At 38.6% G+C, this 15,697-nt stretch overlaps 5 protein-coding genes across 5 annotated transcripts; 3 read left to right on the top strand and 2 right to left on the bottom strand.

Moving 5' to 3' along the window:
• Positions 1-46: 46 nt before the first annotated feature.
• On the bottom strand, positions 47-3,682 carry ATH1 (alpha,alpha-trehalase ATH1; the record flags this gene model as incomplete). The annotated part of the gene is made up of 1 exon (XM_033913893.1): positions 47-3,682. One exon carries the CDS (start codon positions 3,680-3,682, stop codon positions 47-49), a length of 3,636 nt encoding a protein of 1,211 aa, XP_033769784.1.
• An 814-nt stretch (positions 3,683-4,496) lies between these two features.
• CCL1 (TFIIH complex kinase subunit CCL1) lies at positions 4,497-5,675 on the top strand (the record flags this gene model as incomplete). Its single annotated transcript, XM_033913892.1, has 1 exon — positions 4,497-5,675. The coding sequence occupies one exon, from the start codon at positions 4,497-4,499 to the stop codon at positions 5,673-5,675; it is 1,179 nt and encodes a 392-aa protein (XP_033769783.1).
• Positions 5,676-6,331: 656 nt separating this feature from the next.
• On the bottom strand, positions 6,332-8,575 carry YME1 (i-AAA protease YME1; the record flags this gene model as incomplete). Its single annotated transcript, XM_033913891.1, has 1 exon — positions 6,332-8,575. One exon carries the CDS (start codon positions 8,573-8,575, stop codon positions 6,332-6,334), a length of 2,244 nt encoding a protein of 747 aa, XP_033769782.1.
• A 449-nt stretch (positions 8,576-9,024) lies between these two features.
• On the top strand, positions 9,025-10,230 carry EAF3 (Eaf3p; the record flags this gene model as incomplete). Its single annotated transcript, XM_033913890.1, has 1 exon — positions 9,025-10,230. One exon carries the CDS (start codon positions 9,025-9,027, stop codon positions 10,228-10,230), a length of 1,206 nt encoding a protein of 401 aa, XP_033769781.1.
• A 1,607-nt stretch (positions 10,231-11,837) lies between these two features.
• SDD4 (Sdd4p) lies at positions 11,838-15,203 on the top strand (the record flags this gene model as incomplete). Its single annotated transcript, XM_033913889.1, has 1 exon — positions 11,838-15,203. One exon carries the CDS (start codon positions 11,838-11,840, stop codon positions 15,201-15,203), a length of 3,366 nt encoding a protein of 1,121 aa, XP_033769780.1.
• Positions 15,204-15,697: the final 494 nt, after the last annotated feature.

The following is a 15,697-nucleotide window of genomic DNA, read 5'->3' as shown; positions in this document are numbered from 1 at the left end:
AAACCTATAATATTAAAAAAAGCACTACTTGTATGCAGTATTTCATTTATTCGTTGAGAACAATCTCCTTGATTGTAGCTCCTTTGCTGTCATCATCATAATCATCATAAACTCCTTGTACCGCCACAACTATGTATCTTGTTTTTCTCCAATCTGTGTTCCCTTTATCACCCACCTGCAATTTACCATAATCAATAGTAAAAGTCGTTCTATTACTGGGCAATATCTCAATCAATGACTGGTTACGACTTGCTTCGTAATATGGCTCGCTTGGGCTGACTGCCATATTATCCAGGATTTTCACAAATTTTCTTTTCAAAAATTTTAGTCTAGGTATTTGTTCAATCAGTTTAGCCAAGTCTTCCTTCTTCCAGTGCAACAAAGCTTGCACATCATCCAAAGATTCGTCATCCTCTGGTTTCATGCCATCAAAATCAATTACATTCTCCACGGGAATTCCAGCATTATCAAGAAGTTGACCAATGGTTTCATTAAGAAGTTGGTCATTTCCTGAATTTTGCATAATTTCTGTTACGTTAGCAAATAAATTTTCAACTTTCTCAGAATGAGGCAAAATAGATATGGAAATGTTCCTTGCGGGTCTCTGTCCCCAAAGAATCATTCCCTTGGTAATCTCCTTCTCGTTGTATTCACCTAAGTCAATCAACAGCTTCGCACGGTGAATTTTGTCTAATGGTTGCCAATGCGTGTAATTATTCCCATCTAAAGCAGAAAATGCAACGTCACCAGGAACACCAGCCGTCAGGTTTGTTATTTGTTTATTTTCCGCTATATTATTTTCTGCGTTTAAACCAGGCTTGAACAATTGAACTGTAAGCTCTTGCTTTGGTTTCAAAAGATAATAGGTACCATACCGATCCATCCTCATTGGATCCCCAACAAGGTCGACTCCTCGACGCTCTAGATTCGAATTTCTTTCCATTTCAGAACCATTATAGAAGTTGATATCCTGGTCATGTATTAGAGATCTGTTTGGTATCTTTATATGTATGGGTACATTTCCTGATTTGTGAACAATTGTACCATTATGGTCATCAATTATTATATCTAGAACCTGGTTCATGTACTTAAAATTTCTAATAGCGATACCACCAGGTAGCAAGGGCAGTTCTATTGGATTAAATCTTAGCAAACGATTAATTTTTTTAGTATCCGGATCAACCTCATAAGAATACCGGATTCCTGTTAACCCAAACAGGATGCTCTGTAGAAATCCACCATTAGCTGTTAAAAAGGGGAATGCTGGTTGGGTTAATCCATTTGTGAGAAAGTTGTCGTCTGATTGTTCACTAAATTGAGCAAAAGGAGCCCGTAGGTATGGAAGAACCGATTTATATAAGTAACTTTGAGAAGAAGAGCCGTGATTCAGTAGACCGGCAGCGGCGGCAACAAAAACTGGATATGTCATTGCAGGTCCAGAGGCAGATTGTCTTTCCGAATAATAATAAAGATCTTTAATCGCATTGTTCAAAATGGATTCGTCATTGATATACCCAAGTGGGTAAACCATTAAAGTCACATCTGCCTGTTTAATTTCCACTGAGCTGTTCATACCAGAGTATTCCAAAGTAATATTAGATGAAGATCTAGGGATATAAATATCTTTAGAGATTTCACTCCATTTAGGGTCAACGACCTCGCCGAGATGATTGCCAATGTCTGTTGCCCACTTTAAAAGCGTTTTGATACCAGCGTTCGTGAAGGCTCCATTATTGATGTGATTTGCAAACTCGTCAGGGTCTGTTAAATTGTATGTTTCATACAATCCTAGGGAAGAATTGTACTTAACATAAGCAGTAAAAAATTGAGCTGCGTTTTTGATAATTGGCCATGTAGTATATCTCAGATACTCGTCATCAATCCCCTCATGACCGTTCAAGTATATTGAAAAGGAGGCCATAGCGACATCGACGTTGATATGATATTCGTAGTCGACACATGGCCCCGTAGAAGTGCAATTAGCGTATTTGCCAGATGTCCAGGGATATATTGCTCCGGGATATCCATATCTCTCTGCATTTAACTTTGCCTGGGCATGCGTGGCATTTCTGTAATTATTCATATTTTGAGCCACGTTGGGGAAGAAAGGCAGTAGGGCAGGTTCCATCCATATATCTGCATCCCAGAACACCATACCACCGTAAGAATCTGATGATAAACCAGAAACTCCCACGGGCAGGCCCCTATCGCTTGAGACATTGTAGTCTCTAGTATTTGCTAGCAAATGGAACAAGGACGACCTTGCGGTCATTTCTAAAAGACTGTCAGAAGGAATTTCAATGAAGGCGTCATTGTAAAGGTCATACCACGCACGCTTGTGACTTGATAAAAGCTGCTCGTAATTACCTTTACTGTTTAAAGCTATCATTTTGGCCAAATCTATATTAGTATTGTCTTGCTGCTCCTTGTTCCTGTTAAATTCAGTAGACATAATACCAACATACTTATGGACAATTATCTTGGGCTGATCCTCTGTTAGGATGATATTATAAATGTTAGATGAAATATCTTTATCTTCAAAGGATTCACCAGAATTTATTGAATTGGTGGAATTTTCATACTTTACAGTGCACGTTGAGTAAATAGCACAGTTAGAGGACGGGACATTATCTGGCTGAACGATCATGAAGACTGCATTATTTTTTTCGTCTGTCCCGGTGCTATGCAAAACAGTCCTATGTGATGTGTTGAAATCAAGTATATCCCATATATTGACATCTAATGAATCAAAATCCGATGGTAAATGATCTGTATTCAGAGAAACTTCCAAAGAAACAACACCCAGTGGATGAATATGTCTATGTGCCCAAACCTCACTTTTGACATGTATTTGACTATCTAGCCAATCTAACTCAGTAGTTACAATGCCATCCTTCATTGATAAGTTTTGGCTATAGTTAGTTACATCATCCAAGGTAACGTTTTGCGGGTTGAACCACTTGGAATCATTTACTAATGAGAACTGTAAATTAGTCCATTGTGGAATGGATGAAATGACAGTGGAGTACCCTACATCATCCAATTCAGGGAAGTTTGTTGAATTTAGTTTTGGTTGTAAACAGTAAAAGTCTGATACAAATGCACCAGCAAATCTATGATTCCTTAAGGGCCAACCGTTATTTAAAGCGCCTGGCGCGTCTGTATAAAAATTCAGGGTGTCTAACGCATACCCGAACCCAGTATTGGGAATACGACTACCGATATAACCGTTAGCAACATATGGTTGCCTCGAGTATGTATTTTTTGAGAATAAATTACTTCCCAAAATCATGTTTTCGTCATCATAGTAAGCCGTGTTGAAATCAGAAAGAAGTTCATAAAGTTTCTTAGAGGACTCCCTTGCTTCTGGATCGTAGTTTAACGTATGATTTCCCAGTGACGGTAATATCACACCCAAAGGATTGAACAGTACAGCCCTCGAGGCATGCGAGTGCGTGAGCCTGGAGTTCCTTGTAAAATATAATGCAATAACGAAGATAGCTAATAAAAATAGCATCATCAATAGTAATATAGAGTTGATCAAGTCAAACTTTGTGAAAGAGTGATAATTTTTGAAGCGAGAGTTATTATCAGAACTATTTTTATTCCTCAAGCTAGGAGAATCGTTAAGGTTCGAATAAGAAGCCTCCGTATTAAACCAAAGCGATCTTATTCTTTTCATTATTGGAATGAGGAAGATTTGGTAGAAGCTGATGCAATATTAGGTGACACTAGCTGACTCTCATAAAGGACTGATGGATCCTTTTTTTAAGGAGCAGTGTAAATCTTTTTTTTTTTTACTTAAAAAAAAGGGAGTGGTAATACGATGAAAAGTGGAGAAATTTTGTTATTATTGTTCAATAACGACAAGGCTTCTCTTTTCAAATATAAAACCTGCAGCTGCTGATTTGTTGTGGTACGTAAAGCTTGAACGTAAGACTGTACCGAAAAGGAAATAATTGTTTTGAGGGGCAGAAAATAGATGTTTTTACCGCCTTGCTGACTCGAATTAGTCGTTGGTGTTTGTTCAAATTTCCGCTTACTTAAAGTGAGTGAAATGGCTTTACGGCTGGAATCAAGATGAATGTTCCTTTCTTTTTCCGAAATATTTGCCCTTAATGAAAAGAATGATAAGGGATATCTGAATAGGCTAGTGGATATTGCGAATGCACTTGTTCTCAGTGAAGCGAAAATAACAAACGTTCAAGTTGAGATGCGACTACAAGAGGCAACGTGAGATAAAGCAGTTATTTCCGGCTTGAAGAATGAAATAACCTGGTACAAACTTTGACAGCATGAACTGTTTGTCATCCGGAGAAGAAGGGGCCTCTCATTTTTAGTAATACCCCTTCACCGGATAAGCCGCACACGGTGCGGGTAAAAATTTGGAATATAAAGAACAGTGTTTTATATGAAGACAGATGTCAAACAAACGAATGAACGTGTCTTGAGTTCAAGAAAAGAGCGTCCTGTGCTGCGCATGATATCTCAACAGAATGACGGATGTTCAAGTAGATGAAAATAGTACATCAAATTCTACTTCTGCGGGCATGGCAGCAAAAGGAAAAGAGACAGAATTGAAATCGACTGCTGAGAGTAATAAGCCACCAAACTACAAGAGGATTTCTGATGATGATTTATATAGGCACTCTTCCCAGTACAGAATGTGGTCGTACACTAGAGACCAACTTCAGGAGAAAAGGATAGACACTAATGCCCGAGCGATTGCCTACATTGAGGAAAATTTATTGAAATTTAGAGAAACGCATGATCTAACAGAGGAAGAAATAAAAGTACTAGAAGCAAAAGCTATACCTTTAACAATGGAAGAAGAGCTTGATTTGGTGAATTTTTACGCAAAAAAAGTCCAAGTGATAGCCCAGCATCTAAATTTGCCAACTGAGGTAGTGGCTACCGCAATATCTTTTTTTAGACGGTTCTTTCTAGAAAACTCTGTTATGCAGATAGATCCTAAAAGTATTGTACATACAACAATCTTTTTAGCCTGTAAATCGGAAAATTATTTCATTAGTGTAGATTCATTTGCTCAAAAAGCTAAATCTACTAGAGAAAGTATCCTCAAATTCGAGTTTAAGTTGTTAGAATCGTTAAAATTTTCACTGTTGAATCATCATCCTTACAAACCGCTTCATGGGTTTTTTTTAGATATCCAGAATGTCCTTTATGGTAAGGTCGATTTAAACTACATGGGTCAAATATATGATAGGTGTAAGAAGAGAATTACTGCCGCATTATTAACCGATGTCGTATATTTCTATACTCCACCTCAAATAACGCTAGCGACATTATTGATTGAGGATGAAGCTTTGGTCACAAGGTATTTAGAAACGAAATTTCCCGGTAGTGAAGATGGCCAAGAATCAGTACCAGGAAACGGAAAAGAAGAAGCACAAGATGATCCTAATACAACAGAGAAAAGCAAAGAGAAAAATACAGAGAACGAAAAACATCCGATAGATTCTTCGAAATTGCTAGGCATAATACGCGAATGTAAAAGCATTATTGAAGAATCCAAACCCCTGGGCACTGAAGAAGCCAAGAAAATTGCAGCAAAAAATTATTATTGTCAAAATCCATCAACCCTGATTCAGAAATTAAAAAGAAAAATGAATGGAGAAGACACTTCCACTGCTGAGAAAAGGCAGAAATTATAAAAAGAGCCTTGTTACTATAGGTCTCTGTTTGTTCTTTATATGTAGGTTAATGCATAGGTATATATACCGGCATCATTTTCCATTATTTTCATGCCACGAATATATACAACAAAAATATGGCGATCATTAAGTTACCAACTAGCGCTACAATATAAATGTATTCGTTACGTACGTTAAATCCATTGAATATTCTATTTACAATGTATGGCGTATTGATACACATGTACGTATATATCAACAAGTGCTTTATCTTGACTTTTATGGAAGATTAAATGATTAGCTTGATCATCAATAATATCTCGTCCCTCGATATGAATTCGAAAGGCTTATTACTAAGGCAACCGATTTTTGCCTGAGGGATGAAGTTGAATTAATGACAGCCGTTTACGGCCATTGGTTATCCTGAAGTATTAATTTCAGCACGGGTACCTAAGCTTAAGGCCCCTTTTTTTAAACTAGGAATAACTAGATATAATCTTCCTTTCTGAATAATCTAACGTTTGAAATTGACCAAGAGAAGACGGAATATTCTGAAAGTTTCTTGCGTTTATACTTTATTGCTGACATTAGGAAAAAAAGTGAAACTGGACAAAAAAGAACAAAGTACGCTTGGTCTTGAGGTTCGTCCTCTAATACGTTCACTTCCTAGAACAAAATCATGCATTTAACATTGTAGGAATTTTGGGCTTATCATCTCCTACATCTTTACGTTCGTCACTATCCGGACCTTCCACAACCGTATTGGTGGAGGTTTTAAGTTTGTCCAGCTTTTCACCCTTACAAACTTGTTCGATTTCATGAGCATCTAGTGTCTCGTATTCAATAAGACCCTGTGCAAGTCTGTGAAGCTCAACATTTTTCTTAGTCAATAACCTTCTTGCTCTTTCCTCGGAGCCCTTCAAAAGTTCAATCACTTCGTTATCAGCAATATCACGGATCTTATTAGACCAAGATTCCCAATTTTCTGACAAATTAACAGGCCCCACATCATCACTCATACCATATTGAGTAACCATAGCCCTTGCTGTGCCGGTAGCGCTTTGCAAGTCGGACCCACAACCACTTGTGGTGTTATCTTTACCATAAATTAATTCTTCGGCAATTTTCCCCCCCATGCACACGTCCAGCCTAGCTTGACACTCTCTTTTGGTGATGTCGACCTTATCCATTTCTGGCAATTGGAAAGTAATACCTAGTGCTCTACCCCTGGGCAATATCGTAGCCTTGTATAGGGGTGTAGCACCATTGGTATATTTGGCCATGATGGCATGTCCAGCTTCGTGAAAAGCAGTGGCCTTTCTAGCTGCATCTGTTAAAACCATAGTTTTTCTCTCAGCACCCATCAAGATTTTATCCTTAGCCCACTCAAAGTGCGACATATCAACGGAGACTGCATTCTTCTGACAAGCATACACTGCTGCTTGGTTGACTAAATTTGCCAGCTCTGCACCTGATAAGCCTGGGGTACCACGTGCAATAATAGTTGGATCTACATTATCTGCCAATGTGATCTTCTTCATGTGATGCTTCAAAATATCAGCACGACCACGAACATCTGGCAAATCCACATTCACGACCTTGTCAAATCTACCTGGTCTAGTTAACGCCTTATCTAAAGCCTCAGGGAAATTGGTGGCACCAATAATAATAATTCCACTTGTTTGCGAGAAACCATCTAACTCGACCAATAACTGATTCAACGTTTGCTTAGCATAAGCTTGGTCCTTTGGATTACGTTTACCACCGATAGCGTCTAATTCATCAATAAAAATAATGGCTGGGGCACGAGAACGTGCCTGAGCGAACAAATCACGGATACGCTTAGCACCAACACCGACGTAAACTTCATCAAATTCAGAACCTGACATAAAGAAGAAATCTACACCAGCCTCACCGGCAGTGGCTCTGGCCAATAAAGTTTTACCTGTACCAGGAGGTCCGGTCAATAGTACACCCTTTGGTAATTTACCACCCAAGGACTCGTACTTGGTTGGATCCTTCAGGAAATCAACAATTTCTTCCAATTCTGCACGGGCCTCATCACAACCGCATACATCATCAAATTTGACATTTGTCTTGGCAACATCAACAGACTTGTCGGCTACTTCTGATGATTTCAGTAGTGTTGTATTTTCTGTGATATATTTAAAACCTTCAGAGAAAGAGTAGGTCAAGACACCAAAAACTAGCAGCCATTTTACCCATCTTGATATGACAGTAAAGGTTGATTCAGATACGACAACATGCAGTGGTTCTTTTCGAGACCCATAAAGTGGAGAATACATTGATGGAAAGTTACCATGATAACCTGACTGATTCGATGAAGATGACGCCAATGATGGGTTAACTGCCCCAGCAGAACTGGCTGTTAATAAATTCTGTCTAACGGCATCAGCTTCCGAGTGTCTGCCTATCCTTTGCAAGGCCTCCATGTACAGTTCCATACATTCAGGTGATGATGCAATACCAGGGGTCTCAAATCTGGACACTACGTATTGGGGGTAGTTTGATTGTAAGAGAAGCTTGTAAAAAGCTGCTTGTGCATCAGGACTAGTTAAGTCTTTGTTAGCCTCTTGTTCCCTAGTTGCCAGCATGGCGTGCGACACAGCTACATTCGCCTGTTTGGTTTTATCATTAGTGTTCGGTGGCGGTGGTGGTGGGGCATTGTCAATCGAAGAAGTTGTAGATTTATCGGGCGCCTTTCCGGTACTATCCACTCCTTTCTTTGAAGGCATTTCATCGTTAACCTTTTGGGAATAGAAACGAGAAAACTTCTTTGATCTTAAGGCCCATTTTTTTTGAACTAGCAAAGAAGCACCGATTTGAGGTAGCCTGGGAGCAAATATGCGCAAAACATTTGCTGTGACAGTAGGCGACACAAGTATTCTTGAAACGTTCATCTATTACGTCTCTGTTTTCGTTTATCCACTGCGTATTCTAATCAAACAGCACTTCAATAAAAACCCGCGTCTCCTTTAAGCTATGCTTCCTTTTTACTTATCAAAAACGCAAGGTAGAGATTTAACTCACTTCACAAGTCCGATATATTGCCTTTTCACTTCCGCTACAGCGTACAGGAGCTTTATCACTCCTCGAAGAAAGAGGGACCATGTGATTCGAGCTTACTAACCAACCGATGCTGATAGAAAAGGTGGCAAAGATTGGGGGCCGTTCCTCCGGCAATCGCCACATATCGCGTTTCACGGGTGGTGAAAATAAAGATGCATCCGAGAATCCGACCAGACACGTAAAAGGGTATGCTGTAAAAAAGGTTGTTAAAAGCATATGATATTCTTTATCGGCATCTGTGAGGTCTCATCACTGAATTCGCCCTATTGAAGAACGTACAATGGTTGATTTAGAGCAGGAATTTGCGCTCGGTGGGCGGTGTCTGGCATTCCATGGTCCTCTTATGTATGAAGCGAAGATCTTGAAGATATGGGACCCATCTTCGAAAACATATACCAGCATTCCTAATGACAAACCGGGTGTTAGTTCACAGACAACTAAGGAAACACAACCACAGAAATTAGGAGATGATGAAAGCATTCCGGAAGAAATTATCAATGGAAAGTGTTTTTTCATACATTACCAAGGGTGGAAGTCCAGTTGGGATGAGTGGGTTGGATATGATAGAATACGGGCATACAATGAAGAGAATATTGCCATGAAAAAAAGACTGGCGAACGAGGCCAAAGAGGTTAAGAAATCATTACTGGAACAGCAGAAAAAGAAGAAGCTTTCCACTAATCCAGGAGGATCGAGTAATGGTGGAAAAAGAAAGGGGGATAGCCGCTCGAATGCTAGTATAAGTAAAAGCGCTTCACAGGGTTCATTAACATCTTCAGTGAGTGGTAGGAAAAGCGGAAGAAGTTCCGCTAATTCCCTTCATCCCGGTAGTTCTTTGCGCTCATCATCTGATCAAAATGGGCATGATGATCGCAGAAGATCTTCTTCGCTGTCACCGAACATGCTGCATCACATAGCCGGTTATCCAACCCCTAAGATTTCCCTTCAAATTCCCATAAAATTGAAAAGCGTGCTGGTTGACGATTGGGAATACGTAACGAAGGACAAAAAAATTTGCAGATTACCTGCTGATGTAACGGTAGAACAGGTGTTAAACAAATACAAGCATGAAGTCAGTCAAGAACTTGAATCACCAGGGTCGCAATCGCAGTTGAGCGAATATTGTGCCGGTCTCAAGTTGTATTTTGACAAATGTCTGGGTAATATGCTTTTATATAGATTGGAACGGCTGCAATATGACGAACTTCTGAAGAAATCAGTTAAAGACCAAATGCCACTAATACCAACTAAAATTTATGGGGCCATCCATCTGTTAAGGTTGATAAGTGTCCTACCAGAGCTGATTTCTTCTACTTCGATGGATCTACAAAGCTGTCAGCTTTTAATTAAACAGACCGAAGAATTTCTGGTTTGGCTGTTGATGCATATGGACGAATATTTCAATGACAAGGATCCAAATCGAAGTGACGATGCTCTGTACGTAAATACGTCTAGCCAATACGAAGGAGTGGCTTTAGGTATGTGAGACGTCTATCTCATATCTTGGGATTATCCGTAGTAGTTAGTTCTTCCATCTTTATGCAGTAATGCTTCACAAGTTTCTGCTGTAAGAGTATGGGTTGAGCGCTGTTCCAAATACCCGTTTAAATTAAATTAAGAACACTATTAGCGTTATTTAGCAGCAATGGTTTACCTCTTATTTACTAATGCAAGTTTATTGATCTTTTCAAGGTTTTTAGGCCAGTGGCATCTCTTCCTCATTTGGTTACGCAAGAGAATTGTTTGTCATCTAATTAGGCAAAACATCATTAACGGTTTTAGTTTTTTTTTGCTATTTTTCTGATGTATCAATTGTTTTGCACCTAAGATGGGAACTTGATCAGAGCTTTATATGCACTATTCTCATCCTACTTTACAGGTATGCACACAAGTAAGACCTGGTCAGGAACCCCTTGTTTTATTATTTTAGTGTGAAGTAGATAGTCTATGCAACATGATTGAAGCAGCACCACATGCGCCATTATATAATCTCAAATAGTCCTTTGCCCTGCGGATTCTTCTGAGCGGGCAGCAAAAATGAGAAAAGGGTCTTTCGAAGTCATGAAACATCTGACGCAGCAAAAAATAACTTCATGCAGGGTTTACCATACAGAAACGCACCTTTCTGACGTCGCAGCAAAAAGAATTTCAGCCAAAAGCCTAGGTGAATTTCAAGTTATAAAAAAAGTGAGTTGTTTATACCATCGTCTTCAGATAGGAGCGTCAAATTGTAACAACACACATTATAGATAGAACTTGCATTACATACATGTTCTTGCCTTCAACTAATATTCAAGGGATAGGAAATGAAAGAAACGAAGGAAACGATTGATATTTGTCAGGTAACTTCTTGACTATGAATTGTATACAGGTCTATTGTTGTAAAAAAAATCGCTCCTAACCCGTTTATCTAGGGGATGAAAACCATTATTTTCAGGGAACGTAAACTCACTCACAACACAATGAATCTAACAGATAGATCAATTGAGCCTTACATGCAAAAAACTGAAATGAAGCATCTCGAACTTTAATGCATCAGCTTAAGCCTTATCTGCCTGTCCAATAAAAAAGGAACTAATATTGCTTGGGAAAAGTGAGCGCCCCATTGCTTATGACATCCTCCATATGAGCTGCCTCATTTCCCTCTTAGAAGTTACGTCATCGGCCTTTGAATTGTCTCAAAAGACCTTACATTTTGCCAACTCTTTCGTCGCATTGTTAGTATCCTATAACAAGACCACCGTGCTTCTTCCTGTTTTTATGTAGAGAGCCAATCGTTTTTTATGAAAAGTTACTTTCAATGTAGTTTAAAGAGAAGCGTTGCCAGATATGACATGTACGCTTGGATTCTCCACTGAATTGAAATATAGTGGGGCTTTTAAGGATCCTAAGTAGTTAGAATAGTTCATTGTTTTTTTTTTTCTTTTCTCGTTCTTCTTTTTATTTTTTTTTTTCAATTTTTTTGTGAGTTGCGAACAGCTTCCTTAATAGTTTCAAATGCTGTATTGATATTCTAAGATTCATCTACTATATTTATTGTTGCAAAAGTAACCAATAAGGTAGTGAATAAGGTAGCCACTAATATTGCCAAAAATGCACGGCAAAGAATTGGCTGGCAGGCTCCGGAAAAGGGAAAATGATAATGATTTATCACCAAATTCAAGCTCTTCTCCTGCTGAAAGATTTAGGTGCCCACATCCTGAATGTAATAAAACTTTTTCACGCCAAGAACATTTATCAAGGCACAAGCTAAATCACTGGCCGAAAGAAATATATGTTTGTTCTTACGTCCTTCCTACTACAAACGCACCCTGCAATAAGACGTTTGTGAGGAAAGATCTACTGATCAGACATGAAAAAAGGCATTCAAAGGTGAAAAACAGGTTAAGTCGGCCAAGCAAAGAACAGATTTCCTCATCAAATAAGGATCTCTCTAACAATCCACCGTATAATCCTAGCGAAGTACCTATCTCTACGCAGAATGGCACTTCTACGATCAACCTAATAAAGAATTCTGCAAATCCATCTTCAGTCACACAAGAATCAAAATTTCGTTCTTTTCTGCAACAGCCTCAACAGCTCCAGCAGCCACAACAAATACAACAGCTGCAACAACTGCAATTCCCACAGCAGCTGCGGGCACCGTTGCAACAACCTATGTTGCAGCAACCAATGCATGCACAGCAAGCAAGTCCTACTTTTCCCTCTTATGATCCTCGAATAAGGAATAACGGTCAAAATGGAAATCAATTTTTCAATTTGATATTTGATAACCGTGCAGCTGTTAATGGATTTGAAATAGAAGCACCTAATAGCAACAGCGACAGTAATGATCAAAATATGAATATCAATCCAGCCGTACAGCAGCAACGATATCAAGACAGAAATTTTGCAAATAGTTCATATCAACAGCCAATCCAGCCACTTACCCAGGATCAACAACAAGAACAATACTTTCAGCAGCAAAAGCTTGCCCATCAGCAACAGCAGCAACAGCAACAGCAGCAGTTACCACCCCAGAATCCATTTGGAGATCAATTAACATCTTCCTCTAGCGGTGCTAATTTGTCGGTTATGCAGGACCTTTTTTCCACAAATTTTTTGAATAGTGATCCATTACAATCTTTCATGCAGGAGCTTTCTGAAGCTCCGCAGGTAAGTATTGAAGATACGTTTTCTGACAAAACTACAGTTCCAGCTGATGAAAAACCGCTTCAACAAGACGAAGGATTTCAGAACCCTCCAGTTATGTTTGAGTTACAACAAGATAACGTTAAAATACCCAAAGCACAACCTAAGTTCAACGATAATCCTAGTACTTCGGTAAAGGATAATCTTTCCAGTCAGAAGCTAAACATAAATGAGTTAAAACGGAGATCATCTAAAGATTCAGGAGTAGGAAACAATTTGTCTTTAAACTACAAGGAACAATTGCGTCATTCTATGAAGAGTGTCCCGTCATTTTTCCATCCGCATCCCTTAACAAAATACAAGATATCAAAAGAGAAATGTCAGGAAATGTTTGCATTTGTTCCAGAATTACGCTATGTTTCTATTGAATCTATACATAAATCGTTGAAATCATTCTGGTTAAATTTCCACCCACAATACGGTCTCCTTCACAAACCCTCCTTTCACGTAGACAAACAGCCTGCGATTTTGAATTTGGCACTAATTATGACTGGCGCAAGTTTTTTAGGAAGCGAATATCGTGAACAGATTAGCGACCCAATTTGTGGTCCCTTAAGGTGGATAATTTTTTCTCATGCTGATTTTCAACCACCTTCCAAAACCTACATTATTCAAAGTTTATTATTAGTCGAAGGATATGAAAAGACAAGTACAAATAGGTATTTACATGAAAGGTCTTTTTTACATCACGGAACAACCATACAATTGCTAAGACGAACGCCTTCTTTAGGTGGCCATCCCTTAATGGTCAAAACCGGCAAAACCTCTGGAGAAAATTCAATTCAAGACCCACAAGAAGTTTATAAAAGATGGATTGATTTCGAAATGTTGAAAAGAATAGCTTTTTACGCATTTTATATGGACACTACACATGCTGTAGTGTTTGGATACTGGAATCTATTCATCAATAGCAATCAGATACAACTAACTTTACCTTGTCCAGATCAAGTATGGGAGTCTTATGATCTAAGCTACGAAACTCTGATGGAGCATGGGTATGGCAGCACAAAAAGGGATGAGAATAATACATTTTTATCTGCGTTGATGCAATTAATGAAAAATGTCATTCGAATCTTACGGAATAATAATATACAGAGAAACAAAGTCAACAATGACGGTATAGAGAGCACCCCGACAGACTTGGAAAGCACTACAGATTGGAATATTCAGAGTCTTTTTGGTAAAAAGATTCTCCTAGCAGGAATAATTTCGATCTTATTCCAATGCCAAGAGGAAGTTAATGGTGATTATTTCATAACTAACTTCAGAGGCGGTATTACTGATCATTTGGGTCTTTCATGGAAAGATATCTTATCATTTGCAATGAACTATTGGCTTCACGAAGTTCAGAAAAGTTGCACTGATCCGAAAGCATGCAGGATAAATTCTCCATCTGAGGAGACGCTAAAGAACGGAACAATTGACGAGGATAACGGGGATGGAGCGTGTGATGACAATTTGGACTTACTTTCCTCTGATAATCCTTACAATTGTAAAATACCCGTTATTCATATCTCTCAAATTGTCTTACGTATTCTGCATCATGATTATTATATATATGCAGGAGCACCTTGGAGAATGAACGTCCCAATTGGCCGCGATGAATATGATATGATCAGTCGCAGGATTCTCCAGTTCGCCAAAGATCCGTACAATGGTGGTGTAGCTGTAGTTTATGCCTTCCAGTTTTTGTTTGAAATGTTTATCATTAAGGAGAACAATCATCCAACCGTTGTAAAAAACTACAACGTGAACTCTGATCCTGTGATAACAAGACCATACGCAATAGCATTAACTTCGCTTTTAATTTGGTCTTGTAATTTTGCATTACATGGCTGTGAAGTTAATGTATGGGATAATACGGATGCCTCAAACGAGGAATGTTTACAACAAGGTGACAATAGTGGAAATATTCTCGGTACCTCCGGTAATAATGAATCGACGATTGCAAACAACAATTTAAAAGAGAAGAATAATTACATTCCAATGGAAAGTTTCGAAGTTTACCTATTAAGAATGTATCGGCACTTGTATGTAGATAGCTCACTCGATGTAGTTGGCTTTCAGAATGAAGTTTGGGCAAAAGCAGGTTTGCTACAACATATTTCTAATACCCACTTTCTATGCGGGATGATGCAGTTTATGAGAGATATTTTTAAAGAGAGTTACTGGGACTTGGGGCGCGAATTTGGAAAGCTTTTCGATAACTGTTTGGAAAGGAGTTTGGGGAAAACGTCACCCACGTGTCATAACATGTTTGATGTCTAGTTTATATTCTTCATATATTGGTAAATTATCGTATTTATTGTTTGAATAATGAAAAGGTTATGAAAATACCTGCAAATTACTAGTTCCGAAATTTTTAAATGAAACCGACAATGTATATAATTGAGATTCTTATTTTACATGTAATTATGATCTATGTTTTACATAGGAGAAAGAACTTTCTTTATTGGCCATTCCACTGCAAGCGGTTATGAAAATTTCTGCAGCATCGTTTTAGGGGAGTCTGCCGGCATGTCGGAAAAACATCTCGAAACATATATAGAATCTCAGGATCAATTGGTATTCAATGCAAAAAGAAGAAACTTTTGAACATAGACAAATATCTCAAGACGGGTCTGTCTTTTATATGTTAAGATTGACATCTAATATCACCGGACTTTCAAGTTTTATCTCGCGACTTTGTATTCGCCATAATTTTCGAAGCAGTCAAATCTCTTCTTTGTGAACTATATTTCATTGGAAAAGTACAGGACTTT

This window comes from Saccharomyces paradoxus, chromosome XVI, assembly GCF_002079055.1.
Source record: "Saccharomyces paradoxus chromosome XVI, complete sequence".
Taxonomy (NCBI): Eukaryota; Fungi; Ascomycota; class Saccharomycetes; order Saccharomycetales; family Saccharomycetaceae; genus Saccharomyces; species Saccharomyces paradoxus.
This window is presented reverse-complemented; position numbering and strand designations above follow the sequence as displayed.